Here is a 25,845-nt window from a genome sequence, read left to right on the forward strand (position 1 = left end):
GATTTACTCTGGGGCTTCATTATCTCTACTCTATCTCCACCCCCATGAAAGACTCATGTAACGGATACTTAAATTACTGACATTCAGTATAGATCACTACCACAACATATCAGATATATTTGGGTCAAATCAAGCCACTCAAAATATAAAAGCGCATATAGTAAAAGCCATACATAAAATCTGTCAACAGAGTAGTAAACTATCCTCATCTTATTTTTCTTTTAACTCTCTTCATCTTAATAAAACTATATAGTTAAGATGTGTCAATGCTTTCATATATTAAGGTGTTAACAATTATTTTTGTAATTAGTGAAAACTCATACACAAGTGAAACTTTTTAGTTTCTATTATCACATCAGATGTTAAGAGGGATTTATGAAAATATAAATCTTAACAGTGAAGTATCTTAAAAAAAAGTACAAGTAACACATAACTAGTGTTAAAATCTTTCAACAAAACAAAGTGTGAATTATCAAAAGGTAGCCCTTACCTATGTGTGTTCCTTGAATGTCAGTAAACTTTAATCTATAAAAGGATCTACATCAAAGCTACCAAATAACAACTACATACATTCACAGCCATGCAGATAATCTAAATATTTCTTTAAAACTATTCAATACTATGTTAATCACAAAGCCCATGGGGGGAAAAAAGTAATATGACATACAGAAACTCTTGTTTGGCTGTGCTTGTAGGAGATGTAGGAAAATCCTCCAGTCTATAGATGAAGATTCAAGAGAAAGCAGGAAAACAAAAAGGAAGCAAATAAACATTCATACATAAATTAGTACAGTATGATCAATCATCTGGAATGCTTTTATTATTTCCCACTTTTAAAAATCTTCCCTCAAAGAAACTTCTCAATTTTTTTTTTTAGATTCATTTCCTTTTAACTGAAATCAGAAATGAAAAACCAAAGACTAAATCCAGAACATCTTAACACTTCTAGACTTTGGCACTGAATAATTAATAACTTTTATTTTTCCAGAAAAAAAGTTAAGGGAACTTTACTTGTTTTTTTTTTTTTTCCCCCAAAGGCAAGAAATATAACTATATAATACTTTTTAAAAATCTGTTTTTATAAATACTATGTTTTGCAAGTCTAGAGACTATTTGAAGCCCTTAAGAGATAACAGATAATAGAGATAAAAGTTTCAAGAGGAAAGAGGAAATATGACACCTGAGACAACTAGAGAAATTTGTTTTACTTGCTGCAAAAGTTAAAGTAGCCATGGTACTTTCAATTTAGAGCCAGTGAAGGAACCATGGAACTGAAGGTGTGCAGTGACATTTAGCAGAAGCACAGGTTCAGACAACAATTCTGACTGTAGGATTTTAAGTACTTTAGACACACACTTTTATCTTTCCGAATCTCAATTTATTGCTCTGTAAAGTGGGATAAAACCACCCCAGTTCACAGGATTCGGATTAGGATTAAATCTATGTAAGGCTCCTGGCTCACAACAGGTCCTTGTTAGGATTGCAATTACTGCATCATAATCCCCCTACTCCCACACTGAATTATCAGAAAAGATCTTGTCTGTCATAACTACTATAATTTCCTCATCTTTCCAGACTGCTTAGGAAATGTGATCTGGACCATGTAGGCAGCTATAATGAAATATACTCTTTGGATCCAGGTTTACAATTCCAAACTACCCCAGCAAGCCTTAATGAACCATTTCAAGGAAATGTTCTCTAAGACAGTTATCACATCACCCCTGTTCAAAATATCAATAGAACTGTTACTAGTCAATACATGATTAATACTTAATTTTTATGCAGGTGAACAAAATCTTCTATTTAGTCAGTATTCAGTATGACAGATTCACTATAAGATGACAGAACATTAACTAGTTATAACATTAAGAAACAGCATATTCTCAAAATCTGACCTAAATTATCAAAGCTGCTCCAATGAAAGGAAGTTAGGAATTCAGATATATACTCCCAAGCGTAGGAACAAAAGTTAATGGTTAAATTCAATTCAGAATAGATCTAAGAGGAGGACTTAAAAAGAAAAGGTTAAGAGCAAAGAATCAAAAGAAAAGTGATAAGGTATGGTATACTCACTATTAAAGTTTACCTATATTATTTTAAGAGTCTCATAGGCCTTATTATTAAATTCTTTAAATGAAAAATGGCAAGATATAGTAAAGCCCAGCATGAATTTGAGTAATGATTACTTAACCTAAAATCAAGAGACAGTCTGTATTCTTTGACTAAAATTTTTAACTATTTGAATTATGTAAGCTTTTGCATGTTGTATGTTTAACTAAAGTTTGCATTATAATCATTTTTTGTTATATGATCTTACAGTGTTCCTGGAGTTAATTTTTTTGAGGGGTGTGGGGGTAAACAAATTGTAGAAAGGGAAAAAATTCTTTTTCTAAAACATTTCATTTGGTGATATTCTTAATGACAGAACTATAGTATCTGGTAACATAATGTACACACATCTCAAAACTCAGTATGTATGGGATTCATCCAATGAATTTTAAGTTTTCTATAAAACTGTAATAAACAGTTTTAAGAAAGTAATAAAAATTGACACACTTACTGTATATTTGGTGTAATCCCTTCAAGCAGCACAATATTAACCCCACCAATATGAGCAGTGGCACAAGTCTCAGTCATCTTTTGATGTAAAACATCTTAAAAGTAAGAAAAAAGAATTATGTGAAATCTGGAAATAAAATAATTGTACTTTGTATTAAAGTTGCATTTTATCCATTATGCATTCATTGATAAAAGATAATTCAGAAGTTTTATTTATAATAAAACTTAAATTATTTCTGAACTACTTAAAATTTTTTTATTTCTATGCATCATATATATATACATCTTATATGTCAAATTGGAATAATGACAAATATAGTTTAATATGCCATTCATGTATTAAATAGCCTAATAGCATTTTAAATCTCAGAAGTAATACTTGGTATGGAAAACATGGAAAAAAAATTTTTTTTTTAAACATGGAAAATTTTAAAATAGGAAAAGAAACTATATAAAGCAGCATTCCTGATCCATATAAATGGGAAAGTTCACTTTTTGAAGAAAAACTGCCAAGTAGGAACTTTATAACTAGAGGCATCGGCTTTTTTCAGAAACGTAGAACTACAGCATTAGAACGTCATCCTACCTTTCATTTTTTCCTTAAGTGTAAAGCTACCATGGATCCTCTTGAGTTCTGATTCCATTGTTAGCCCCCCAATGTCCGCCTCCAGGTGTGTGCGGTTCACCATGCCAATCCCAAACACTATTAGAGTAACATGCTGAGGTTCAGAAGTCACCAAGCTACGTTTCCTCTGTGTCTTCGTCAAACTATTACTGTCTTGTTCATTCTCAAACACAACTTTACATGTCGGCTCTGTAGGGCTCCGAACTCCTTTAAAAGGAAACAAAACATATGGAATGTAAAATCAAAGAACACTCCAAACACCATCTTACCTTTCTTCATATTCCAAAACAGCCCTCTTACTCACCAAAATGATTTTTAAAATTTTTCAACATTTTCCCATGATCATATGGACAGTAAAATAATAGATATTTGAAAGCAGGTATGCCTGAATCTTTAAGACCAAACTGTGTATGGAAGGACAGGAAATGGGGTGGTGCATTATCTGACTGCCATTACTGTCTTCTCTCCATGGATGACTGGCAATTTTCTTGGCATTTCAATTATCTACTTATAACATTAAGAAAACATGATCAACAACCTGTCTATTTTAGTATTATTGCTGTTCTAAAAAGACATTTTTCAAACATAAAGATTTCCATTACCTGCTGGTCCAAATGTTTCTGAAGACTTCTCCAATATTCCTGTTGGATCAGAGATAAGTGAATAGAAATTAAGTAATTTATACATATTCTGCCAGCACTCAGCTGAAGGCTCACTTTGTTCTGACACTGTAATTGAATCAGAGTCATCCATATGAATAGTCATATGGTCCACCACATCTTTTGAACCTTTCCTAGACACTTTTGAAGTTCTTCTTTCAGATCTTCCTAATGAATTTTTGTTTCGAGATTCCTTTTTGTTATTGTCATTGTTGGTCCGTTTGTTCTTTGCATTGTTTACTCTATTGCCACCATTCAGACTTCCTCTAGAACTGCGGCTGAAGTCAGACGAGCGAAAATCCCGATGTTTTCTGGTTTTGAAGGTAGGTGTTGGGGAAGCTGATCCAGCTGTATATCTGCTAAGTTTAATGTCAGTCTGAGTTGCTTTGATGTCATCTATCATTGTACTAAATTGATGAATAAGACGAACCAAAGCCATATCTACATGCTGGCTTATTGACTGACAAGAAATAGTAAAGTTACAGTGAAAGGTATTATAATACCGTTTGTTGAGATCATGAAAAGAAAGAGCACTGGTAGAGTTCTGAGGGGTGCACACTGACTTTTCCATTACAACAGCACTGATGCTAAAGGTTTCCAACATTAATGCTGGTTTGAACTCAAGTGGAGGAAGATTCACATGACCTTGCCTAAAAATGAGGAGAAAAGAAAAAAATGTCAAGACTTAATTTCCTTTTTCCCAGAGATGCACAATCTTTATTAGTTTGTTAGCAAAGAAACCTCCAAGGTAAAACATGTTAAAAACATTTAAATAATTTTAAACAAGAGATCAAGTAGAATTTGCTTTCTCATGAGGCCAACCTTTTATATGTTGGAAACTAGGCCTTAAAACTTCCCTCTTGATCTAGTGGCAAGCCTGCCTCCTCCTCTCTCTCTCTTTCTGCCTGCTTGTGATCTTTGTCTGTCAAATAAATAAATAAAATCTTTAAAAAAAAATTAAAAAAAAACTTCCCTCTTGATCTTATTCCATAACTGACTAGTTAAAATCAGATTTATGGTAATTATTTCAGTGAAGTAATTAAACATTTTTCCTTGCCAATATGGTAGTACACTCCAATGGTAATGGAATTTAAAGTCAATTATCAGTCAATTAGGGTGCCTCCCTTAAACATCCTCTCCCCATCTGTTAAATATACTGTTTATAAATTTAATCTCACTGCATTTATATAAATTAATTTGCTATTTAAAATGAAACCCTACTAGCTTACTTTGCCAAAATGAAAGTGGGAAGGAATACAACTGGAAAAAATGAAAAATGCACATTAAAAAACTATGAAAATTATTTGGGCAAATCCTCCTGCTTATCTGAAAATTTTCATATAGGAATATTACAGGCAATTTTGATACTTAAAAGCCAAACTGTCACAGATTTCTGTAAACCAGCTGCCAATAACAACAAACTATAGGCCACAAAATTGAAAAAAAAATTATTTTTTCCTTCTTCTTCCATGTACAATATGAATGTATAGTCACGTAAGTCAAATTTTTCTAACAGAAAAAAGAAACAGAAGCTGCTTTGATGTTCTCAATTTAACTTAAAGATTTTATAGAGAATAATAATTCTTTAATGAATATTGTTTTAAGAAAAACCTTACTTTGGAGTATCATCCATGAAAATGTATAAGCTCATAGTAAGACTACAATCTGTAGTTAAAGAAGGAAAGACTGGATTTTGATAAGAATGGACAGGAGAAAGAAGGCTCAAAAGAAATTAAAATAATCCACAATCACAAAAACAAGAATTGAAAACATAAGGGAAGTAAGAAAGTCTCAAAGAGAGGAGATTCAAGTAAAAGGAGGAAAAAACAGTGGTATATAATGAAGCAGTCACTTATGACAAAAGTTGCCAGACAGATAAAGAGCTGGTGTGGGCACCATAGAGCCAAAGTTAAAATTAAATTTTAAAAATATTTATTAAGTCCTAGGGGCACCTGGGTGGCTCAGTGGGTTAAAGCCTCTGCCTTCGGCTCAGGTCATGATCCCAGGGTCCTGGGATCCAGCCCCACATCAGGCTCTCTGCTCGGTAGGGAGCCTGCTTCCCTCTCTCTCTCTACCTGCCTCTCTGCCTGCTTGTGATCTCTGTCTGTCAAATAAAACAAACAAACAAATAAAAAACATTTAAAAAAATATATTTATTAAGTCCCTATTATGTTCAACTATCTTGTCTAGGGATAGCAAAGATATGAGGAAACTAATGTTAATAGAAACTTCTACGTGCCAGAACCTATGCTAAATGATTTAATGTCCTGGCTTTACAGGATGGGATATATATGTTTGCACAAGAAACTATAACCCAATAATAATGTATAGTAACTAGCAGAATGAATAACATTCCAAATGTTGGGGGGAAAAAACCTGAAATTAATGACCAGGAAAAGTGTACTGTGGCAGAAATCTCCAAATAAATAGAGTTTAAGGTGGAACAATAGGAGATCTGAGAAATAAAAGCTAACCATGGACCAGTAATAAGAATGTAGAGTACTCAGAACTGATGTAGTAGTAGAAAAAGAAAAGGAATGTTAAGTTCAGCTAGATCAAATGCAGTAAGTTCGAAGTCACTCAAAGAACCTCTCTGTGAACATAAAGTATCAGATCAGATGAAGTTCTAGTCTGCGGCAGGCAGTATTATATAGCATTTAGTAAGCCAATAAGTAGGCTGTAACTATAATTATTCAAATACATATAATCTAATTATGTATAAATTAATTATATCTACTGATGACACATACACTGTACATACGTATGTGTATATATATATGAAAGTCAGCTATTGCAAATAGAAATACAAGTTTAGCACAGAGCTTTTAATTGTAATTAGGGAGTATAAGTTCGTATTAATGTTTTGGAGTCTGAATTTGATGATTCCAATGTGAATGGATTTCAGTTACGTAACACCAGTTTCCTAATAACATAGTTTAAATCTTAAACTAAAATGTATTGCGAATAACTGCATCAAGTACAAACTTGCTGCTAGCTCTTCAGTCCACAAATCACTATGTAAATAACAGATGGACACCATGATCATTAACCAATCACATTATGTATGTCAGTGACTGGTCAATGTACATTTGTTATTCATTTCAAACACAGACAGTAAAGCTTGTAATTGTGTTGCCTCCTCATGATAAATCCACATGACATTTTTTAAAAAATTGATAATCAAAAGGGAACTGGACAGCAAAGATAAAAATGCAGTAACAAAACAAAAAAAATGATAATGCCGGTGGTGAAATTAAAATAAAAGTAAATGGAGTTATAGAAGAAATAGCTAACTGCGGAAATGTTGATACTTCTACTGTTGTAGAAACTATAGATATACAGCTAGAGGAACTCAGTGAAGGCAAACTTATTGGCATAAAGAGGAAAGTGGCTGTAAAAAAAAAAAAAAAAAAAAAAAAAAAAGGATGGCAATATCCCAGAGAAGTGATGCTGGGAAAAAAATTCATAGTAAAAGGAATTCATAATGGTATTTCATCACATTAAAAGTACAAAGGAAAAAGTATTGGAAACTCAGCGGTACTTAGAATGGAGTATAGCATTACGCCAAGGTACATAAAGGATGCTCTTTCTGCATTGCAAGTTATATAATAAGATGGCAAGGGCTATTCAAACTATCCTTTGATGAGAATTTTAGAATGAAGTAGGACACTTTAATTCTCAGTGTTTTTGATGTTTTAAATTATAATGTACTAAGTATTAGTTTTACTGTATTTTTCATTTCCCTACACATTTATAATAAGCAGTAATAGAATGTTTAATGTTTTAACAAACATTTTTTCCAGATCACAAAACAAAGGTAATTTTCCCCCACTACTCTTGATAATCATTAAGGTCACTTTGTGGTGCTTCGGATTGCCAGTTATTGTTATGGTGCGACACTACTATGAAAAGCAGTGACTGTCTTATATTTAACAGAAAAGACAAGGTAATTTCCATGTTCCTGTGTCATTAGAAAATCCTCGGAGATCTAGACCTGAAATAAAATTTGAGAAAGCTATATTTTTTATTAATAATTGCCATAAAAATGTTTAAACTTACTTTGTCAAATTATTTAAAATTTTAAATAGAATATTTCAAATGGAAAACATATTTCACTTAGTTATATGTGTGATACATGCGCATTTTACTTTTAATTTACCACCCTGCAAAAACCTAAATTGGATGAAACCAAGAATGTCGCAAAAACCTCTTGTCATAATTGCCACCTATATCCATATTCTACTATTCCTAGCTACATCAGCAAGACCCATGCAAAGTAAAATTTAATGTTCACAAAAAGATTAATCAAATATTATTATGGGCATAATACCTCCTATTCAAACAGTAAGGAAACTAAAGAACTATCCCTGAAAATAATGACGATAAAAGATGGTTCTTAACTTTCACCATGCTACATTTAGCATTCCTGTGTATTTGTTTCTCATGGCCATACTCTCAATATAACTTCTACCCTGTTTCCTTTTTTTTTTTTAAATTTTATTTTTTATAAACATATATTTTTATCCCCAGGGGTACAGGTCTGTGAATCACTAGGTTTACACACTTCACAGCACTTGCCATAGCACATACCCTTCCCAATGTCCATAACCCCACCCCCCTTCTCCCAACCCCCCTCCCCCCATTAACCCTCAGTTTGTTTTGTGAGATTAAGAGTCACTTATGGTTTGTCTCCCTCCCAATCCCATCTTGTTTCATTTACTCTTCTCCTACCCCCTTAACCCACCATGTTGCATCTCCTCTCCCTCATATCAGGGAGATCATATGATAGTTGTCTTTCTCCGATTGAATTATTTCGCTAAGCATGATACCCTCTAGTTCGATCCACGTCGTCGCAAATGGCAAGATTTCATTTCTTTTGATGGCTGCATAGTATTCCATTGTGTATATATACCACATCTTCTTTATCCATTCGTCTGTTGATGGACGTCTAGGTTCTTTCCATAGTTTGGCTATTGTAGACATTGCTGCTATAAACATTCGGGTGCACGTGCCCCTTCGGATCACTACGTTCGTATCTTTAGGGTAAATACCCAGCAGTGCAATTGCTGGGTCATAGGGTAGTTCTATTTTCAACATTTTGAGGAACCTCCATGCTGTTTTCCAGAGTGGTTGCACCAGCTTGCATTCCCACCAACAGTGTAGGAGGGTTCCCCTTTCTCCGCATCCTCGCCAGCATCTGTCATTTCCTGACTTGTTAATTTTAGCCATTCTGACTGGTGTGAGGTGATATCTCATTGTGGTTTTGACTTGTATTTCCCTGATGCCGAGTGATGTGGAGCACTTTTTCATGTGTCTGTTGGCCATCTGGATGTCTTCTTTGCAGAAATGTCTGTTCATGTCTTCTGCCCATTTCTTGATTGGATTATTTGTTCTTTGGGTGTTGAGTTTGCTAAGTTCTTTATAGATTTTGGACACTAGCCCATTATCTGATATGTCGTTTGCAAATATCTTCTCCCATTCTGTCAGTTGTCTTTTGGTTTTGTTAACTGTTTCCTTTGCTGTGCAAAAGCTTTTGATCTTGATAAAATCCCAATAGTTCATTTTTGCCCTCGCTTCCCTTGCCTTTGGCGATGTTCCTAGGAAGGTGTTGCTGCGGCTGAGGTCGAAGAGGTTGCTGCCTGTGTTCTCCTCAAGGATTTTGATGGATTCCTTTCTCACATTGAGATCCTTCATCCATTTTGAGTCTATTTTCGTGTGTGGTGTAAGGAAATGATCCAATTTCATTTTTCTGCATGTGGCCGTCCAATTTTCTCAACACCATTTGTTGAAGAGGCTGTCTTTTTTCCATTGGATATTCTTTCCTGCTTTGTCGAAGATGAGTTGACCATAGAGTTGAGGGTCTACTTCTGGGCTCTCTATTCTGTTCCATTGATCTATGTGTCTGTTATTGTGCCAGTACCATGCTGTCTTGATGATGACAGCTTTGTAATAGAGCTTGAAGTCCGGAATTGTGATTCCACCAACTTTGGCTTTCTTTTTCAATATTGCTTTGGCTATTCGAGGTCTTTTCTGGTTCCATATAAATTTTAGGATTATTTGTTCATTTCTTTGAAAAAAATGGATGGTACTTTGATAGGAATTGCATTAAATGTGTAGATAATCTACCCTGTTTCTAACAGAAAATACTGCAAGTTGACTCAGAATGGAAGTTAGGAATAATTTTAAGTAAAATATGTAAAATTACAATGCATAAGATCCTAAAAATTCAGCTACTGCAACAGTAAACAAATTCTGAGGATATATATAACAAATGTACTTTAGATATTAAAATTACTCTCATTAGCATTAGAAGAAAATAAAGTTAAAAAAAGATGTTATAACCTGTATACAACATTCTACACAAAAAGAACAATAACACAAGACACCTTCTTGCTCTTTTGCCTTTTCTCTCTTTGGCTGTGTCCGAATCCACAATATCTGCTCTAAGGCAGTCCAAAGTCCCTGAAAATGAAAGGTGTTCTCCGAAGTACATTCGGTAGCAGAGTGGCATTGCATCCTGGGACTGAATCCCTGTATGACTGAGAAGAGGTTTGAAAACAACCTAAAAGACATAACACATTCATTAATTAGCTTAATTTATAATTCATCATTTACTGTGGCTTTTTTCTTACCCTACCTCAATACATATATCATGTATCAATATTGTACTGTGATAAAAAAAGTACTTGTGTAATAAATATAACTCTAATTGTACTTAAAACTTAACAGTATTTTTCAACACCCATTATGTGCAACTCATCCTCAAATTAATCATAAGAACAAAGATTCCTCCCTCCTGCCTAAGTGTCTGAAAGGACAAGGAAAATAAAATTGTGAACTAATTTAAATCATTCTATGTCTTGCTTTTAAAAAAGATATGAATAGGGGCGCCTGGGTGGCTCAGTGGGTTAAAGCCTCTGCCTTCGGCTCAGGTCATGATCTCAGGGTCCTGGGATCCAGCCCCACATTGGGCTCTCTGCTCAACAGGGAGCCTGCTTCCTCCTCTCCCTCTGCCTGCTTTTCTGCCTACTTGTGATCTGTCAAATAAATAAATAAAATATTTTAAAAAAATAAAAAAGGTATGAATATACACTGTGTTTCCATAAAAATATGGTATATTAGAATGGTTTATCACCTTCCTATGTTAATATTAAAAATATTTCATATGTAATATTAGGAACATCTGACCTCTTTTTAAATAGTATCACTTGGTTGTAACAGTCATTTAATATTTATTTTCTGACAAAAAAAACCCCCAAAACCTTCCTTTATATTGTAAGTACCATACAAGCTTATGGAAATAGATCACTCTGGTTACACCTCTTATTAACTGATTTTGTAGTCATGAAGAGGTAACCCAAAGAGAAGCAACTGTATGTGTTCAGCAGTTGATCACTATAATCACTCTGCTTATTCTTTGCTGCATAGTTCCTTTTCTTCCTTCTACATTCAAAATATAGGTGCTATCCAGTACTGCCCTTGGACCTCTTATAATCCTTTCACTGTACATCTCCCTTAGTGATCTTTTTCTGAAAGTTAAATGATACTATTAAAATGGATAGGTGCCATTTATGTATTAAGACCTAAGTCTACATGTTCAATTATCTCTAGGTCATCTCATTTGTTTGTGCTTGGGAAGACAGGCTACTCTTATGAAGGTCAAATGGCCTATAACAGAGAACTCCAACAATTATACACTAGAGTGGAAACTTAGGGAGAAATTCCCTCTCCCAATGTACTTGCTTGGGATATTCTTTCTCGGGTTTTACCCCTTTCATTCTAATGGGAAAAACTTTTCCCTCTTCAAGGGTCCAAACCATCCTCCATCTTTTCTAATGTTTGTCATTTATTTATCCCCCATCTTGTTAATCCTCCATACCTATCAGAAACTTTGATTTTTGACTTACTTTCTTCTTTTTCTTTTCAATCCCAATTTATCATCTTGAATGACTTCTTTAACCATGGAGATAACTCAACCAACACTTCAGTTCCAAAGTTATGTGACTTCTTCCTCCCCCCCACAATCTTGGCTTAAATGCCATTTTAGCAACTTCCTATCACCTATTTTTCTTGCTACATCTGCTTTGAATCAATCTTCTTATACTCCTATACCTGAGCTGCTAGAAACAATGAAAGGAAATTATATAATTGCTTTCACTGGTACCCTAACACTAACCTAAACTCTTAACAAGGCTCTCAGCACATCTGGCAATCCTTTTAGGGAGTCTATGGTAAGCTCTCTTTCATATTCACGCCAACCTGTACACATATCTAAATCATCTTACAGAGCATTTTACTGAATTATTTAATATTCATGTTTCTAGTAGATTTTAGAATCTTATATACAAAACAATATAATTATCTCTAAAAATATGTGTTGAATGCTAACAACTATAATTAATGTAATCTATAGGCCAAAACAACAATAAAAGGTTATTTATTTTATTTATTTTTAAATAAAATAAATTATTTTATTTTTAATTTTAATTAATTAATTTTTAATTTATTATTTTATTATATTATTTATTTTTAATAAAAAAATGAAGTCCCTAAAAGCTACTCCAATGTACTGGAGAAGTAAATCTCAAGAAAATTTAAAAGTGCCTGACACATTTCTTAACATAAATTACCTTCTACTATAAGAGAAAATTGAAGCTATCAATCTGCAAACTTACCTCTATAACTGTGAACTGTCCTTATTGCCTTCTTAGTTTCTCAGAGGAAAAAAGTAATTTTTTCTGTCTAAAACATCTTTCTCTGTTAGTGACTCTAAATTCCAACACTCTTCATCCTCTCTAAATCCTGCTCTATCAGTTTACCCTTCTTTTTTTTCTTTTTTCTGATCGGGGCCTTCCTAATTTCTCCTAAGTATGCAAATATGGTGGAGTCTCCCTCATCCTGAAAAAATAACATCTCTTAATACCCATGGTCCCACTCACTCAGTAGCCTTGTGATCACTCAGACTAAAATATACAATTCAAAGGATTTTGCTCTCCACTCTTACATTTAATCAATTGAATAAGACCTCCATATTTTGCCATTTTTACCTTATCAAAGCCACAACCATCTAAGTTAAAAGCTTCATTTACCACTTATGTGAACTATTTCAATAACTTATCTTTTCACCTATAGTGTCTCTAATCCAATCCATTTAACACATTGCTACCCATATAATATTTTTACATATATAGTTCAAGTCACTTGTTTTCCTCTGCTGTAAAATCTTCAGGGCTTCTTAACCGCTCCCTCAGTGAAGTCTTAACGTAACATTTAACACAGCCTTCTAAAGGACAGGATTAAATTTAGCTTTCTAGTTATGTTATTTAGCCAATCTGTATCTCCATATAACAAAAATGTTACTATATGAGACAACTAATTATATACCACTCTTCTGTTTAATGCATATCTATCTATAGATGCTAAATTTGCTTTTGTAATTAACCCATGTACTTTTAAAAGGCTCCTCCATTTTTGCATGAAGACTTTAGACAGACAAGCACAGAAAAAAGATTTTCACTAGAATTCCAAGGTGGATATGACTGGATGGTTCCAGTTGCTAAGAATTACCTAATGAGGAGTTAATATAATTGCAGACAAACAGACTGGCTCACCTGTGCATCAGCAAGCTGCACAGCAGGAAACCCTTGGTTGGCTTCTTCTACACCTGCCACATCATCCTGACTAGTGCTATGCTGAGAATGTGTTCCATCCAAAGTATTCTGGTCACTAGACAAGACGGTGTTGAAATCTGAGGCTGAGGGTATTGTAGGAAGATTGGGTGCAACACCTAACAGAGTAAATGTTCAAGAGTAAAATCTGAATTATGAGGAAATAGAAACAACATAAAAGGGCACAGCAAAGTAAACTTATGAAGCCCATATTACAGCAGTATTACCAGACCATTTAAACTGAATGAAGGTAAGAAACATACCACTTTTTGGTCATTTTACAGACATGATTTAATAATAAAAATGAATTTAAACTAAAATTTCAGAAAATATCAGTCATCCTCATACATGAAGTCTGTATTAGAGCCAGTCAGTTCAAAATAGAGAATTTTTTGGCCAGAAGATCCTTCAAAAGCATTTGCTCTCTCATCAGTTTTGCACTGAGGAGCAGAGTTACAGACAGCAGCAGGGCAAAATTCACAGATGTCACAGAGTCCTACATATAAATTTCTTCCCAATTATCTTTCCTGAGGCAGAACAAAAATAAAATGGCACCATTTCTTTCCTCTGTATTCCTTTTATCCTCTAACTCCCCCAGGCAAAGGATCTGTGATAAAGATGAAATGTTCTTTTCTGGTTTTCTCAAAATTTCAACTGCAGTAGTAAGACTAGGGCTAGAACAGTTCTGGGAGCTGGCAGAAACACTGTCCTTCTACCTTCTTCAACTAAGAGCCAATGATAAGAATTAGAATGCAGTCATAATTAGGATCAGTTCCAGATTCAAGAGTGATCCACATACCAGCAAAACAAAGGACTGAGTGAGAAGTCACTTATAAACACATTTCATAATATCACATTTTCTTTATGAATAGAATTTGCTAGTGATGCAAATAGCGATCACATGGGCTAATTTCAGCTGCCTTCAGTACCTAGGATCAAAGTCTACTACACATATTCTTTAAAAAATTTTTTCTTTAAAGAATATATGTATCTAAAAAAAAAAAAAAAGACTATATTTATCTAATAAATTTGGAAAAATACCCCCAAAAAGAAAAAACAGAAAATGAAGGCTGGCACCACTTATGTTTCTGCAGCTAGCCACTAACATTTCTTGGTGAATTCCCTGCCAGTATTCTTGCTGTTTATATGCATTATTTTAAATTAATAAACTGTCGGGCGCCTGGGTGGCTCAGTGGGTTAAGCCGCTGCCTTTGGTTCAGGTCATGATCTCAGGGTCCTAGGATCGAGTCCCGCATCGGGCTCTCTGCTCAGCAGGGAGCCTGCTTCCCTCTCTCTCTCTCTCTGCCTGCCTCTCTGTCTACTTGTGATCTCTCTCTGTCAAATAAATAAATAAAATCTTTAAAAAAAATGAATAAACTGTCCTCACTGCCTCCTCAAAGGCAAAATCTTATTTTATTCCTCTTAGTACACCTTTAGGCTTAATTATTTAAGTAACTATAAGAGTAAAAGAATGTTAGTTATTATATCTCAGTGGAATCTGTATAAACTAAAATATTTTCTTTATTATAGGCACATTATGCCATATTCTTCACATTTTTTCATTAATCTCCTTTTGGTATTTTGAAAATTAAGTCAGCCACATTAACTGGACATTTTAAACTCTTTAAATTACATACGATCTCACATTTGACATATCTGTCTTTCCACAAGAACACCAAGTGACTGCTTACAATTCTCTCAATTCAGTATTACCAAAGGCATTTCATAAATGGGCAAATTTCAACTAACCAGTATTAAACATTTGAGATGTTTAGACCATTCTGTGAAAAATAGAATTTTGTTAAAATTAACATATGTCCCTTAGACAGTTAAGCAAAATAACATGATAACTCAATACCTGATGGAAGACTATTGTGTGTGGATTTTGTAACAGGAGATTCTTGTACCATACTTCCACGATTACCCACAGCATTTGACATCCAATTATAGAAACTCACAGATGATGGCTCAGATAGCAAGGGATGTTCAGATAACATATCAGTGGCCATTGTATTTCCTGAAAATAAAATGTTATTGAGTATAATATTACTTATGTAATAAGCAGAAAATGTGATTTATGTAATTATTTTTTAAAAGTCAGACTAAATTGTTGTTTGCAGATGTTTTCAAACTCAGTGCATGATGTTTGTATTTGGATATTGAGGCACCAATAAATAACTTATTTTTAATATAACAAGAAGAAATTCACTGTTGGATGGTTTACACATCATACCATACCATGACTACGTTGATAGTAATATCCAATGCTACAATTTAGAAATGCAAACTGAGAGTATGAAGACATCAAGTTACAAAGAGAGCAGTTTCCCAAAATACTTTTTCAAAGATGAGGTATAAAATACAGATTAGGTATGCAACCAAAGTATAAAGCAAAATAAACTTACGTTCTGTTTTTTGTTTTTTAATTCTCACATAGAAGTAAACTTGTAATTGTCAAAACCAAAGATGTACCTGTTCTCGTTAGGGAGCTGCTTTTTATAGCTGCACTACTTCTTTGAGGAGTCCCTTCTAGGAGATTGTGCAAGCTTGGGAAGCTTCCAGTCAGGTAGCTGAGTAGGCTCTCCTTCCTTGGACTCTCCTTCACTGGCATCCCAGTACGGCCAACATGCACAGGAGAATCTGTGGCAGTGTCCCCACTGGTATAGCTCAAAGAATGATATGGGTGAATACCCTACAACAGGAACAACATAGGTCTCTTTCTTATGCTTATAAAAATGACTGCTAATAACTACCAGAACTAGTACTGTTATTACTGCTAGTTACTATTCATATTAATACCAAAACAGATTGTGCCTACTAGGATTGTGGTGAATCTCAAATATACATAAAAGTGTTTTAAAACTTTACAGTACAATATAAAGAATAGCCTTTATTATCATTCACTTATTTTAACAATGAATTATTAATTCCCTTTGAAATCTGAAGAGTGTGTCTGGTGGCAAGATATTGATCCCAAAATTCTTAATACTATACTACTCTTGTTGGTACCATGATAATGAAAATCTGTAAGAGATTCTTTGTAGAGTCCTTTTTCTTTCTTTCTTTTTAATATTTCATTTATTTATTTGACAGACAGAGATCACAAGTAGGCAGAGAAGCAGGCAGAGAGAGGGAGGGGGAAGCAGGCTCCCTGCTGAGCAGAAAGCCCAATGTGGGGCTCGATCCCAGGACCCTGGGATCATGACCTGAGCCAAAGGCAGAGGCTTTAACCCACTGAGACACCCAGGTGCCCCTCTCTGTACAGTTCTAATATGCCAAAAACCATTTCCAGCAATTCTCTGAGGAAAATTTAAAAATTGCAGAATTGCCCATCTCTATCTGTTCTGACACATCTAGGATTAGAATTTCAGATCAGTTTAAAATCATACAAGAAAAGACTATACAGACAGAAAGATCCTGAAAAGAAGTGATCTGAAACAAAGAGTTGTAATTCAATTTTTTGGAGGACTTCTATAATTCGTAAACAAAGGAATGTTTGTGGGCTAGGAAAAACCATCAAACGGGAAAAAAAAATCTGAGACTGATTAAGAAGTTGAGAATTTAAAAGTATCCTGGCTTCGAACTACACTATAGAAATAGAATAAGCCTAATAATTCAAACTTTTAAAAAGTGTATATTAAACTATCACTGAACGTTTTAATTAAAAGAGCAATACCTTAAACAGAATAAAAACTTTAAAAGCACAATCTAATAAATTGTATCCCCTGAGCTCCAGTCTACAGATTCCTTCCCCTAGAAGTACTCTTGTTTCTTATCTATTCTCTTTAAATAATTTATAACTATATAAGCACATGTACATATTTATCCTTGTTTAAGACACAGATACATATTGTCCTATATTTTTTTACTTTAGGCATTTCGGTGACCATTCCATATCCACTTAGAGATCAACTTCATCTTTCTGAGGTCTTCATGGTATGCATCTCTGTGTCAGGGGACACTAGTTTACTGGCCCTCAAATAGTCATTTATATTGGTACCATTATTTTCTTATTATAAACAGTGTTGTAAAGAACATTATTGCACACGTGTCTTTGGGCATTTATGAGCATTCATTTCTTTAGATGAATTCCTGGGCATGAACATACTGGGTGAAAGAATATTACATTTTAAATTTTGATACAAATTGCCAAATTGGTCTTCGAAGAATTTGTGACAATTTATACTCCCACCAGTACTGTAGAAGAGTGTCTGCTTTCCCTTATCTTCACCAACATACACCATTCAAATGTGTTAGTGTTTTCAATCTGATCGGTGGAAATGGAAATCTCACATTTTAACTTACATTTCTTTAATTTTAAGAGGATACATGTTCATATTTGTTTATTTTTTTTTTTAAAGATTTTATTCATTTGCCAGAGAGAGAGAGAGAGAGAGCAAGCGAGTACACACAAGCAGGCAGAGAGGCAGGCAGAGGCAGTGAGAGAAGCAGGTTCCCTGCTGAGCAAGGAGCCCGATGCGGGACTCGTTCCCTGGGATCATGACCTGAGCTGAAGGCAGCGGCTTAACCCACTGAGCCACTCAGGCGTCCCATATTTGTGTATTTCTCTGTGAACTCCCCATTAACTAATTTTCTATTTGTGTTAGTGATTAGAAAAAAGATCTTTATGTATGAGGAAATTAGCCCTTTGTCATATGTCTTTCTATTTTGTTTATAATAATTTTTTCTGTGTAGAAATTTTATATTTTAATATGGCAAAACTGTTAAGTCATTTACCTTATGGGTTCTGAGCATTAATGTAAGTCTATGCTGAAACCTTCAAAGAAAGTTAAAATATTGTCTGTCATTTTCATTGCTCAGAAAAGGAAACTAACAAAACATAAATAACCCATGACAACAAAAAATAACTTACATGCTTATTATGTGCCAGGTATTGTTTAAGCATTTTTCATGTATTAACAGTTATTTCTTGGCATCCATATTCTAGAAAAAGTTACTATCGTAATCTCCATCTTACAGATAGGGAAACTGACACACAGTATAGTTAAAAATTTGTTCAGTCAAAGAATAAGTGTCAGAGGCAGAATTGAAACCAAGGCTGTCTGGCTCCCAAGGTGGTAGTTAACCACCTTGCTATATACATGTCTTACCAAGCACTGGATAAGTTTCTTAAAACAGCTTAATTAAAGTCATAAAATAATTCAATTCAAATTGTTATGTTGCTAATCATGTTCAACTATAAAAATATTTATTACTCAATTATTAAATTAATTCTTGAATATAAAGTATTCAATATAAAATACTATTTGAATATTTAAATTTAAATACCTAATATTTGAATTTGAGATATCAGAAATTTAGGTCTTCCCTGGAAGTCTACTCTAACCAGAAACAATAATAATGTACCTTTATTTTTAATGCAGAGTCACTATGGGTATGAGTCTTAGAAAGTTTCCTCATTATCTCAGCTCCAGTTACAGGTCCAGAGCCACCAGGTGGAGGACGGTTGGCTGTTCCTTCTAATAGCATTGTGTGTTCACTGACTGTGGCTGAAACAGTAAAAAAGAATAAGTGGGCTATAGATTACCATTTTCTTGAAATATTAATATGAGTGTTCCTGGTGGTAAATTACACTCAACTTTACATATTCCTTGAGTAAACAAATTAAATTAATTAAATTTCCTTGAAATTATTTGTGGAATCTGCTATATATTTTTTTTTAATTTTATTTTTTTTATTTTCAGCATAACAGTATTCATTGTTTTTGCACCACACCCAGTGCTCCATGCAATCCATGCCCTCTCTAATACCCACCACCTGGTTCCCCCAACCTCCCACCCCCGCCCCTTCAAAACCCTCAGATTGTTTTTCAGAGTCCATAGTCTCTCATGGTTCACCTCCCCTTACAATTTCCCCCAACTCCCTTCTCCTCTCTAACTCCCCTTGTCCTCCATGCTATTTGTTATGCTCCACAAATAAGCGAAACCATATAACTGACTCTCTCTGCTTGACTTATTTCACTCAGCATCATCTCTTCCAGTCCCATCCATGTTGCTACAAAAGTTGGGTATTCATCCTTTCTGATGGAGGCATAATACTCCATAGTGTATATGGACCACATCTTCCTTATCCATTCATCCGTTGAAGGGCATCTTGGTTCTTTCCACAGTTTGGCAACTGTGGCCATTGCTGCTATAAACATTGGGGTACAGATGGCCCTTCTTTTCACTACATCTGTATCTTTAGGGTAAATACCCAGTAGTCAATTGCAGGGTCATAGGGAAGCTCTATTTTTAATTTCTTGAGGAATCTCCACACTGTTCTCCAAAGTGGCTGCACCAACTTGCATTCCCACCAACAGTGGAAGAGAGTTCCCCTTTCTCCACATCCCCTCCAACACATATTGTTTCCTGTCTTGCTAATTTTGGCCATTCTAACTGGTGTAAGGTGGTATCTCAATGTGGTTTTGATTTGAATCTCCCTGATGGCTAGTGATGATGAACATTTTTTCATGTGTCTGATAGCCATTTGTATGTCTTCATTGGAGAAGTGTCTGTTCATATCTTCTGCCCATTTTTTGATATGATTGTTTTGTGTGTGTTGAGTTCGAGGAGTTCTTTATAGATCCTGGATATCAACCTTTTGTCTGTACTGTCATTTGCAAATATCTTCTCCCATTCTGTGGGTTGCCTCTTTGTTTTCTTGACTGTTTCCTTTGCTGTGCAGAAGCTTTTGATTTTGATGAAGTCCCAAAAGTTTATTTTCGCTTTTGTTTCCTTTGCCTTTGGAGACATATCTTGAAAGAAGTTGCTGTGGCTGATATCGAAGAGATTACTGCCTATGTTCTCCTCTAGGATTCTGATGGATTCCTGTCTCACGCTGAGGTCTTTTATCCATTTCGAGTTTATCTTTGTGTACGGTGTAAGAGAATGGTTGAGTTTCATTCTTCTACATATAGCTGTCCAGTTTTCCCAGCCACCATTTATTGAAGAGACTGTGTTTTTCCACTGTATATTTTTTCCTGTTTTGTCGAAGATTATTTGACCATAGAGTTGAGGGTCCATATGCTATATTATTTTTTGTCTTTCTTTTACTCTCCCAACCTCAATCTTCTCACTCAGTCTCAAGAAAGAAACAAATAGCTTGTATTTAGTCCCTCCACACCTCAGCCTAAGGGTTTAGAGAGAAAAAACCAACTAAGCTAAAAGTATAGAAATTTCAGATTAACCCAGGAATGTGTAGATGGTTAATTAGAAGGGAGCCAACATGAGGTTTGGTATTACGACACTGAGATCAGGACCTGAGCTAAAATCAAGAGTCAGATGCTTAACCAAATGAGCTACCCAGGCACCCTTCCTCATAGCATATTCACTTTAAGTTTTTTTTTTTTTTTAAAGACAATAAAAAAAGCTGGATAACTTTTATATATCAGTGTTCTGAGACCTCTAGTTTTAAGGCTACTGTCCTTTTTCATGGTACTTTCAACTTTTCTAAAATATCATAATTCAATATTATTGAATATTACATGCTGTGATAACAAAAATTTACCTCTGAAAAAGCATTAAAGTGTGCACATATATTTCTGAAATGCACATCTACCATCTGTGTTCTGGCATAGTCATGATGCTGACAGAATTATAGGCTGAATGCATGACTCTAAACACTACATAAATGCAGAATCAACCAGGCACCAGGTAAAATTCAAAGACTTCTTTAAGTGGTGTAGGAAAGATGATGAACAAATATAAATATGAATTTTATTTTTTTTTCAAATGTGAATTTTAAAAGGAAGTTAACATGCTTCACTCAAATATTCTAGCTATGCAAAAATGTCTGTTATTGTACGGGATAGATTAAAGAAATCTATCATATTTCATGAAATTAAATGTAAAAACCAAAAGTCAGTATAAAGATTCCAACATTATTATCATTCCTTTGGACTAATATAAATCATACTTGTATACTTAAGCCATAACATTTTCAAATTTGGGACACAAACGATCAAAATTATCACATACATATGTTACCAAGGTATAATATTTGACTAAAACATTTACAAATTACCTGCATCAAATTCAAATTCTGCTCCATCAGCACTGGTATCACTTTGAAGACCACCTCCATTGTCTAGCCCAAGTCCGTCTTCATGTTCGTGGTCCACAGCTGATTGAGGTTTCAGTGGCTGAGCTGGTCTGTGTAAGCTAACTCCTTTAAAGGCTGGTGTCACCACAATAAACTTCATCCACTGTCTTGCCAGTGCAACTAAACCTTTCTTTAAAGTTACCAAAGCAGGAAGTCCATCACTCTGTAACAACAATGATGAAATAATGTTACCACTTAAGTGCTTTCCATACATTTATTCATTTAAATTTCATAACCCCCATTTAGAGATGAAGAAACTAGAATTTATGTGTTATAATTTGTCCACAAAAGAGAGTATTTCAAGCTGACAATAGAACTCAATTTCTAAACACAACAGTGCATCTTTCTGTCATAAACAATGCCATACCAGGTGACTAAGAGGCTAAACATGGGGTACAAAATTGGAATTCTCCTTAAAGAGTACTAAATCCACTTTACCTTTATTGTTCTAGTGAGGAAATCAAATGTATTTCGAGCTATCCAGGATATTCATTAAACAAAGAAGAAATGAAATTACTCCCTTCAAAGATTAGGTAACCACCACTATTTTTAACATTAGAAGAAATAAATTACTATGGTTAAATGCTGGACACAGATGGATTTTTAACTGTTTTGAAAGTTAAATATATTATCAGTAACAATTACATAATTTAAAATACACTTTATCCCACATGGTAATGATTATAAGAAAGAAAATTTGGTTATTTTTCCAACTGGCACCTTAGTCTAAGAGTAAAATATCCAAATCCCCTCCAACCCCTTTCTTATAATTCCCTGTGTTAAGAGAAATGGCTCTAATTGAAGAGAGCCATTTATTGAACAACAGAAATCACCTCATTTACTTTCTGAGGAACATCAGATCTCTTTGCCTGTCCTTTCATTCTTAGACTCAAGTAATGAAAGCCATATTGTGTATTTTCCTCTTACATTAAAAGCTTAATCTCGGCAGAGCATCCACCCATGGGAAATGCCTGCCATTCTGTCTGTTTCAAGGTCTCTCTGCCGATGACTAGACAGGCAAGTTAGCCTTGCACTGTGGACCTCCAGTCTTCATCTCACAGGGTAGGAGTAAAAAGCACTATAGTAGTCTCAGGTCTAAGTACCTTTTTCAAATCTACCATTTACTAGAGATTCTCTCATTGGAGGTTATCAGAAGTTTGACTGGCTATTACATATTGATTCTAATTTGGCTAAACCTTTTGTGCATTTTCTATTGACCAAAAGGTTGGCAAGATGAGAGATCTCAAGTTCTAAGCCCCTAATGATGAGGTGTTACCTTCTATAGTGCTTTTCTAGAGGCAGACATATATTGTATTCATTTTGTGTTATGAAATACTCTCCCCATAACCATTAACTAGCCCTTCTTTTATTAAACATTTCTGTGAAATTTCATGCTGGTCATTCTTGCTTGAAATTCTTTATACCTCTGGCTTCTAAGACATTTTTTCCTGATTTTCCTACCTCTTCCTTTCCCTCCTCAGCATTCTTTGTAGCTCTCTCCACCTTTCTTTCATGTCTCCCCCACCCCTTTAATTTTGGTGTACTTCAGATATCCTTTCTTGACCAGCTTCTCCCTCAACATACTATCATTTCTAGAAGGCTCATCCATAACCACAGCTTCCAACACCTTCATGTTGGCACTTCCCAGATCATTCATCTCAGCCCACTGCTGTCTGTAAGCCTGTATGTTTAACCATATTTCTCCTTTGGACTTCCCAGCTGCATCTCAAACTGTGGGCCAATGAATGGCTCCTCAAAAGGACAGAGGCTTCTTCATCTTTTTTTTTTTTTTTTAAAGATTTATTTATTTATGTTAGAGGGAGAGAGACAGACTGGGAGCATGAGCAGTGAGAGGAACCGAGAGGGGGGATGAAAAAATCCCAAGCAGACTCCGCATGGAGCCCAACACAGGGCTTGATCTCACAACCCTGAGATCTTGACCTGAGCCAAAACTAAGAGTAGGATGCTAAGTGACTGGGCCGCTCAGGCACCCCAAGAATAGAGGTTTCTTTAAAGGTAACATATGGTTTCAGTAACTCACCATTGTAGCATCATCAATGATGGAGTAATTTGCCTGGTGCAGGTAGTGATGTAGTATATTGCACAGTAAACATGAAGGATTTTCTTGGAGAAAACGGGCAACTTTTGTAAGTCTGTTGTATTTACTTCTTAAGGGAAAATGTACACTTTTATTCTGAAACAAAGCAAAAACAATAGATACAGAGTGATGTATCAAAGACACTACAAATAGAAGATATCCAGTAATCAAGAACTTGCAGGTCTGTTGTTTTCCAACAATGATGAATAATTAGAGATCATGTTCTATAATAAACTGTATCAGATACCTTGTATTATTGATAGACATACCTCTAATGCTTCTGTCATTATGCATCCCATAACAGCACAAATTCTCAAGGTGCCCTCAGTTTCTAATTTGTTTAAGGATGATTTGAGTTGATCAATGGGAACAAGCCATGCACCAACAGCTGGAGTTGCAGTGCTTAAAAGATTCAGCTGCCTTTGAAAATTTAAAAAAAAAAAATTATAAAAACAACTGTCAAGACTGGTATTTCAAACAATCTTCCATACTTACTATACTTAGTGGCCATTTTACTTAGGCAAAATTACTTTTCATTTTGGCTATCAGATAAATCATAAACATGTAAGTAGAAAATGTGAAGAAAAGATAATAGAAAAGAAGGAAACATATTAAAACCTATTAGACGTGACAGTAAGAAGTTCAAGATGGTGTGACATATAATAGTAAAACTAAAGCCCTATGAAAGAAAAAGGGTCAAACAAGACAAGAATAATGTCTACAGAAAACATAAGGTAAGAAAGATGGTAAGAAGGTGGCAACCCTAATGCTATATAGATTAGAAAAATAACTTAAAAATAACTGAAACAGAATTGAAGGTTATTTAAAATGAAAAAAAAATCAAGGAATAGTACTACATATTTAAAACTTTTTACCTAGAAAATGCATGTGTAGGAGATCTCACATTGGTGGGAGCTGCAAAACTAAACCAAATTTCCTTGATGGTCAACTTCATGCTACATGAATCTGGAGGTGGAGGCATCAGAGGTAGATCTTTTTTCAAATCATCAGATTCAACTCCTTCATCCTACATAAAATAAAAAACCAAAAACTTCTAATGTATAGCTGCTTAAAACCACTAGTGCAAAGTAAATGTTTAAAGCACAAAATCTTCCCATTGAATCAAGGTCTACAGGTGACACCTTTATATAAAACAGGTAAAATAAACCTTGCTCAGCCTAACCCTGATTCTGAGAAATACCTATAGATCCTTGAAGCTCTATGGAGCAAAGACTGAAAAACCACTGCACTGCAGTAAGCCGTAAGTCACAGATCCTAGAACCGAATGCTTCTCTTGATCACTTCATTCAATTACATTTGTTTAGGGATGTTTAAGTATTTTTTTTTTTCCAGATGAAAAAAGTGAGAGAAAGAGGTTTTGTGACTTGTCAAAATTCATACAACTATTAAGGAGAATGAATGATAGAATCAATGTCTTCTACTTCCTACTACAATCTGTTTTCCATTCCATTTTAACAACATATTTCAAATTTCTAAAAACAAATTCCACAAATATACTAGTATAGTCCATGTTCAAATAAATAATACTCTATAATAAAACAGTCTTATTTATCTTGTATGCAGCAATCTGAATCAGTGTTAAGAAGTAGTAATTTTTTAAAATGTATAATTACCACTCTTTAGAATGCAGGGAGGTAAGCATAATATTAAAGAAATAAACAAAAAAGTCTACCACCTGTTATGTCTCTTCATAGTTCTCTAATTCACTTTTAGTTATTACTGGTCAAGATAAAAGACTGGCATTTCCTCATGGGACAATTAAAGAATGAAGAATATCCACAAAACAGCTCTGAATCCTAAAACAATGTGAACTATAGGCAATAGTTCACAAAACAATGTGAATTGTAGGCAATTGTTATTTTAAAGTTAGCAGATGCTAAATATAAGTCCACATTCCTTATCTGCAGCTCTAAATCTCATAACATTCTGAGAAATCTAAATATTTTTGTGTAAATGTGGCATCAAAACCTGATCTAAATTTGGTAAGTGGCTATTTATCCCACTTGGAGTTTTTATGAATGTTGTGCTACAATAGTATTTAAATATTTCAAGATGGAGTGCTCAGATTCCACTAGGAGTTTATGTAACATAAAACACATACCATATTACCTT

General features: G+C 34.5%; 1 protein-coding gene across 2 annotated transcripts in view; it reads right to left on the bottom strand.

The window, feature by feature from the left end:
- The window catches only part of LOC111153399 (KIAA1109 ortholog), a 197,955-nt gene that overhangs the window by 75,904 nt on the left and 96,206 nt on the right, over positions 1–25,845 (bottom strand). Inside the window, exons 36-48 of one of the 2 annotated variants that reach the window (XM_022512417.1) lie at positions 24,588–24,739; positions 23,982–24,132; positions 23,656–23,808; positions 21,537–21,777; positions 18,879–19,021; positions 15,984–16,203; positions 15,370–15,528; positions 13,455–13,630; positions 10,230–10,405; positions 3,787–4,493; positions 3,146–3,391; positions 2,561–2,654; positions 668–718 (exon numbers count right to left, since the gene is read on the bottom strand). In XM_022512417.1, coding sequence (XP_022368125.1) covers positions 668–718; positions 2,561–2,654; positions 3,146–3,391; positions 3,787–4,493; positions 10,230–10,405; positions 13,455–13,630; positions 15,370–15,528; positions 15,984–16,203; positions 18,879–19,021; positions 21,537–21,777; positions 23,656–23,808; positions 23,982–24,132; positions 24,588–24,739 — 2,669 coding nt within the window. The remainder of the gene's footprint in view (positions 1–667; positions 719–2,560; positions 2,655–3,145; positions 3,392–3,786; positions 4,494–10,229; positions 10,406–13,454; positions 13,631–15,369; positions 15,529–15,983; positions 16,204–18,878; positions 19,022–21,536; positions 21,778–23,655; positions 23,809–23,981; positions 24,133–24,587; positions 24,740–25,845) is intronic. The other variant, XM_022512407.1, reaches the window with a different exon arrangement.

Source organism: Enhydra lutris, unplaced genomic scaffold (genome assembly GCF_002288905.1).
Source record: "Enhydra lutris kenyoni isolate GAN:26980312 unplaced genomic scaffold, ASM228890v2 scaffoldscaffold3, whole genome shotgun sequence".
In the NCBI taxonomy this organism is placed as follows: domain Eukaryota; kingdom Metazoa; phylum Chordata; class Mammalia; order Carnivora; family Mustelidae; genus Enhydra; species Enhydra lutris.